General features: G+C 44.0%; 1 protein-coding gene across 1 annotated transcript; it reads right to left on the bottom strand.

Annotated features, from left to right (window-relative positions):
- Positions 1 to 3,312: 3,312 nt before the first annotated feature.
- LOC149303918 (ribonuclease-like) lies at positions 3,313 to 3,895 on the bottom strand. The gene has a single exon (XM_089480947.1). It carries the CDS (start codon positions 3,893 to 3,895, stop codon positions 3,470 to 3,472), a length of 426 nt encoding a protein of 141 aa, XP_089337073.1. The 3' UTR covers positions 3,313 to 3,469.
- Positions 3,896 to 6,577: the final 2,682 nt, after the last annotated feature.

The following is a 6,577-nucleotide window of genomic DNA, read 5'->3' as shown; positions in this document are numbered from 1 at the left end:
TGGCATCAAAGGTGCGCATGCAGGCGCAGTGGGAACCCTGATTCCGTCCCCATGCTGGTGTGACGGCGTGTGCTGCACCACATGGTGGGCGGCATCACAGTGCTCCTCTGGTGCTATGTCCAGATGATGCAGCGCCAAAAGAGCACTGAAAAGCCATGGTGCCAGCGGCTACGTGCCTTTTCCGTGGTGCAAAAAAGGGCCGTGGCATGTAGTTGCCACGGCATTGATCCTGTGTTAAAAAGGGTGGCTGCAGGCCACCCCTTAGTGGCGGTCTGTCAAGCCCCTGAATCTTCTTCTCCAAATTCCTGGGTTAATAATTGTCTCCAACTCGCCCATTCTAGCAGTCGCAGTTAATCCTCACCTGTCTTTCCCCAAATTGCAGTGTACCTGAGCTTTTGGGAACTCACAGACTGACTGAAAAGTCCCAGATTTTTGTCTCATTCTTTCCCTTGATATTATACTGAGTTAAAATAATCTGATCTGGAGACCTCATTAAAAAAAAGTATCCGATTGTACCAGTAGCTGACAGAAAATATTGTGGGATACACAAAATATGTTTGGATATCTGAAAACAAAACCACAGAGAACAGGGACTTTCTGATTTTTTTAATCAGTCTGAATTCTCCCTTTTTCATAATTAACTTTTGCCATCTTGAAAACTTGCTGATGTTGCCTGGCCAGATGTCTACTTCTTTTCATCTGTGAAACTTTAGAGGACGTGGAAACGTAATAAGCAGCAGCAGGGTTAAGAGAAAGTGTTTAAAATGCGGAAAGTCATTATTAGTGTTGCAGTTTTTCTTTTTTTGTTGCATTTATATCTCACATTCCACTCACACACTCATTGTTACCAATGTTCATCCCAGGCTTCAGCTTACTGTCTATATCTTATCCTAATTTCTCAAATAAACACATTGTCAAAGAATGAGGTACAAATCATCATCATCATCATCATCATCTGGGGAAGGAGTATCTGTGCTTGATTGTTGGAAAGAGTCATTTGTCTTGGAGTGGCTCCTGTACTTCAAATCTTTCCCTTTCCCAGTTTACATCAGTCTGCAATCCAGTGCATGCAGCCTTTGTAAACCCCCTACATATGCACTAGCTGTGCGTTTTTCTACCCTGATAAGGGATTGACAGTCCTTCCTCTCTGGGGAGAAGCTTCTCTTGCACCTAGTTATCCTGGAAGCAGCAACTGAGCAGCTGACTGAGCAGCCACCATGAGGCCTCTTTTCCACATCAGCCTTTGCTGCAAGGCTGGCATGGGGGAGAGGCTTCTCAGTTGCTGCTTAGCCAGCTGATCAGTTGCTGCTTCCAGGATGACAGGACACAAAGGGAACAGCAATTGGGCAGCCAGGTAAACAGTGACCCAAAAGACTCTCACCTGTGCCAGCCTTTGCTGCAAGATTGGCACAAGGAAGAAGCTTCTTAGGCCCTGCTCAGCCAGCTGCTCAGTTGCTGTTCTAGAGGTGACTGGGTGCAAAGGGAGCAGCGACTGAGATTGACTGTTTTGAATTTGCAGTAAAACAGTAGATCTAATATGAAAACTATGCCAGGGGTGTGTGTGCTAGGATTGTTGCCCAGAAGGAAAGGGGGCAGTGGCCCAAAAAAGTCTGAGGACCACTGATCTAGACTAAGGTCTTATTGGCACTGGCAAGGATACTCCAGGGGAAGCCGGAAGTATCCTGATCTCCCAGCTGCCCCCCCCCCCCCCCCCAGCCAGCCTTAAGTTGATTGTTTTCTCTGGTTCATAAATAAGCATGCTCATTCTGAATCTCCATAACGAGCTTTTTCAAATGAGAACAAGGCCAGAAGGAACAGGGATGTAGCCAGGATTTTGGGAGGGGGGGGTCCAGACTAAGTGCCACCATTTTGAGATGCTAAGAGCCCCCCCCCCCCCCCGCCAAGACACAAAAAGAGGGTCGAGCATTTACCTCATGATGGCACCACTTTAACTTCCGTTATGGCTCTGTGCTATGGAATCTTGGGATCTCTAGTTTTGATGAGCTGTTTAGCCATCTCTGTCAGATGCCACAACAAACTACAAATCCCAGCATTCCACAACATGGAGCCAAGGGCAGTTAAAGTGGCATCAAACTGGATTATTTTTTCAGTGCAGATGCAAACTGAATCCTTCCTCTGAAGGTGTTTACATCTGATAAATTGAGCTTGATAAAGCAAAGTGTAGCTGCTCAAGCAATAAGTGGCAGCCACCCTGTTCATGCTTAGAGACACTCTGTTCATGCTTTAAGACACTGCATTCCAACTTCTGAGCTGAGCTAAGAACCCAGGCTGCATCCACACAACATTTCATTCCCACTTCCAAGAGGGATTTTTAATTCCAACACACACACACACACACACACACACACACACACACACACACTTTTTAATTCCAAGACTTATCTATCTACCTATCATCTATCTATCTATCATAATTTTAAATTCCAATACATTATACATTCCTTTCTCCTCTCCTCCTCTCCTTCCCCAGGAAGGGAGACTTTTATGCTGGCAAAAGGACAGGGGAGGAGGAGGAGGAGAAGTGGAAGGACCCGGATGGAGAGGAAAAGAAAGGGAAAGAAGTCACAGGGAGGGACCCCCACTCCCCCTCCCCCTCTCTCTGAGCCTCCCTGCTCCCTCCCTGTGACTTCTCTCTTTCCCCTTTTCCCTCTCCACCTGAGTCCTCCATGCTTTTGATGGAGGAGAGGAGGACGGGGTGGAAGGAGCTTGAACGTTCCCAAGCCTGAAGGGGGAGTGCAGACCCCCTGGACACCCCCCCCCCTTGGCTACGTTCCTGGAAGGAAGGAGGAAATCTTTATGTCTGGAGAAAGGAAAGAAAATGGGAGTGGGGTTCTTATAATCAGAAGTAGTGATGATGACATTGTTTATTCCTTACACACACACACACACACACGTTTTTGTCCTTATACCCAGTTTTGCTGTTGCCACTGCCATTTTGTTGTTCATGCCTCACTTCAAAATAGGATCTGCAATGCCATTCGACAAACCCTATTTTGTATGTGGGGTGTGATGGGTTAGGGTTAACAGGAGCAGAAAACCTCAAGTATTGCCATGCTATCTCATACATAGATAATGAACAAAATAAAACACGCAAAAATAGAGAGAAAAACAAGAACTCCACAACAATGGAATGAAACACTGCTCAGTTGAAAATGCATTTGCAAAGTTTATATATTTATCTGTGCTTGGAAGAATACATGTGGCTAGCTAAATTAAACAAAATTCAAAATGAGGACTTTCTTTTGTTTGGTCTCCTCTTTTTCTGACAAGACAAAGCGAAGGCATGAAAAGTACTGAAGTGGAGAAGCAAAAAGCAACTGGGAATGGAAAGTTAGATAAATTGGCTCCATAGATTTACAAACCATAGATAATTTTTCCATGGATGAGACAAAGGAAATGGTTTCATTATTCTCCTATGGGGCACATCGAGCACAATTCTGTATGCATCTTAGATCTGACCTTCATCGAAGTGTACAGGTTTCCCATCTCTACAAGCGACAACAATAAATCTATTTGATCTGTTCTCTCTATAGTTACAAGGTGGACGGGGGGAGCCTCCACTGAGCTTGCAGGTGGTGACAGAGAACTGCTTATTGCTACGCTGCAACCCGTTGCCATAAGGCTTCCCTCCCTTGCCGCACACGTCAATGATTTGCTTCTTGCTGCCATGGATGAAGGAGTTCACAGCCTTGCACTGAGGTTTGGTCATCCCACGTCTTTGCATCATGGTATTGCAATAACGGTTTCCCACGTTACTCCTGGGGTTGTCCTCGTGCTGCCTTCTGAATGTCGGATAGTCAGCAGCATAGGTTCCAACTATAAACACCATTGCCAGGAGCACAAAGAGAATGGGGCCAGATCCCTTGAACTGCATTGTCAGCTTTGCAGCCCAAAGAGATACCTGGAGAGAGAAGGAAAAACCCAAGAGGACGGTTGAAAAGCTTGTAATAGGAACTGCCACCAGAAGGAGCTATTCTTCTGGAAATAGTTTGGAAATGAAATGTATTTCTCCTTTCCAGTTCTTGGCTGCATATTCTGGGACAGATCCTCTCAACATTGGCATAACTAGAGATTATCTGACTTCTTTGGTATTATTTGATGCAGTCACTTCTCCTTATCCACAGGCTTTTAATCTATGGATTCAAGCATCCACACTTTGAAAATATTTTTAAAATATATAAATTCCAAAAAGCAAACTTTGGTTTTGCCATATTATATAAGTTGTATAATATAAAGTTATATAACTTTACTATCAATTGTACTTAATGGGGTTTGAGCATCCATGGATTTTTGTATCCAAGTGGAGTATTGGAACCAAATCTCAATGGCTACCAAAGATTTACTGTACATTATCTCAGCATTTGTATACACCTGATTGCTGATTTGCAGCATCAGTCCACAGCTGAAAGCATTTGGTGCAATATTTTATCTGTTGCATTTTAAAATTGATTCCCCGCTCAGTGGTCCCTGAAGAATCAGCAATTGAAGTGAAGGAAGTAATAGTTATACTCTCTCAGCCTCAGAGGATGGCAATGGCAAACTCCCTCTGATGAAATTAATCAAGAAAAACCTATGATAGGTCTATCTTAGGACTGTCATGAGAGTGACTTGGAGGCACACAACAAGAAAGTGATGGAAGAAGAAGGTTGGGGCTTAGGGAAGGAGGGAGTAAGGATCCTCCTGTCTCAACTGCTGGGAAACTTTGCACCACACTTGTCTTCAGACCTGTTATAGGCATTGACATAGTTGACATCATTTTAACTGTCATGGCTCCATCCTATAGAACCTAGGAGTTGTAGTTTGCTGTGGCACCAGAGCTCTCTGACAGAGAATAAGGCTAAATCTCTCTGTGCAGTGCAGATTAGACTGAGTTGAGCAGGAGCTCTTTGGGTTCCAAATTGAATAAGCTTATCACATTGCCCCCAGGGACATGCTGTGGGCGGAACGAAAGGAAGCGGGATGAGAACGGAAGGGGGCAAGGGATGTATTTTACCGCTCACTGGAACGCCGGCACCACCACTGGAAGTTCCCATTCCTTTCCCGATCCGTCCCAGAGGTGGTGATTTTCAGGAACGCTTCTGAACAGTTCCTGAAATTCGCCTCCTCTGTGACGGATCAGGAATGGAATGGGAACTTCTAGCGGCAACGGCATTCCAGTTTGTGGTAAAATGCATCCCTTGCCCCTTCTGTTCCCATCTCACTCCCTTTTGTTGTGCCCCATCACATCCCTAATAAGCTACTAAGTTCCAACCATCAGTAGAGCTCTTGTTCAATGCAAAGAGTGGCAGTAAAATCAATTATGGATTCACAACCCCTACAGTTAGCCACTATTTATGGGTCCAATCCACAGTCAACAGCAAGATAGTAACAATAGATTTCAAGGCTTTGCAGCACAAGCGACACAGAAGGAACTGTTCTAACCCATTATAGTTCTTTACATGAAAATGCTCAAAGGGACCCCTAAATTCTTTTCGGGGGAGGTAAAGAATGCTCATAAATATTCTTGTCCTTGATGTAAAGGGGATCTTGATATATCAAGTTGCCTAATTGAGAAAATGGTTTACCACAGTAAGAATGTTTCCATTTAGGGAATAGTTTGTATGGGGAGAGAGAGCACAACCTCCCCTTGACATTTTTGCCTTTAAAAATGTTTCTGCAGAAAAAGAAGCTTTTTTGTACAGATAATGTATTTTTAAAATGGTCATAAAGTGCGCTAAATCATCAAGAATGTGCAAAATCACTCACAATAGTTTCCCACTGGACATCATTCTTTCTAGCACATGACAGCAGAATAAGTGCAGATTCAGGGTGCATTTGCACTGTAGAAATAATGCAGTTTAACACCACTTTAAGTGCTGTAGCACCATCCTATGGAATCCTGGGATTTATAGTTTTACAAGGTCTTTAGGCTTCTCTGCCACACAAAACTACTAATTCCAGGATTCTGTAGGATGGAGCCATGGCTGTTGGAAGCAGCGTGAAATTGAATTATTTCTATAGTGCAGATGCACCCTCAGAGGTCTCTTTAATGTCTCTTACCTAGGCTGCATCCAAATTGCAGAAATGATCCTTTTTGACACCACTTTAACTGCCAGTGCTCAGTGCTATGGAATTCTGGGAAGCAGAGCTCTGGTGCTGCAACAAATGATATTTCCCAGAATTCCATAGCATTGAGCCCTGGCAGTTAAAGTGGTGTCAAACCATATTATTTCTGCATTGCGGATGCAGCCCTAGATTTCATTCATTACAAACCAAAGTAGGGTCTACCCAATACAGTAGGAAAGATGACTGCATTATCCATTTCCCTTTACTCACACAGATCTGGTTTTCAAAGGAAGAAGAATTCAGAGTTGAAGTGAAGTGGGAAGCCGTTCTTGGAGTCCTTCCACTCTTAAGTAAAGCACCCTGCTGTATAAATACTTTTCTAATATGGGGAAGGGTAGATACTGGTAAGAGGAAGCGGAGACCCCCATCTGACCACAAAAGAAGAAGTAATGGATGTACAAGATCAATTTCAGAACAGAATACCACACAGATGACACAAGATCCTAACAGC

This window comes from Sceloporus occidentalis, unplaced genomic scaffold (assembly GCF_023333645.1).
Source record: "Sceloporus occidentalis isolate IW3139 unplaced genomic scaffold, rSceOcc1.0.p SCAF_14, whole genome shotgun sequence".
Lineage (NCBI taxonomy): Eukaryota > Metazoa > Chordata > Lepidosauria > Squamata > Phrynosomatidae > Sceloporus > Sceloporus occidentalis.
This window is presented reverse-complemented; position numbering and strand designations above follow the sequence as displayed.

Excerpts from the sequence above, each read along its gene's own strand:
- LOC149303918 (XM_089480947.1), bottom strand. The coding sequence starts at position 3,895 with ATGCAGTTCAAGGGATCTGGCCCCATTCTCTTTGTGCTCCTGGCAATG.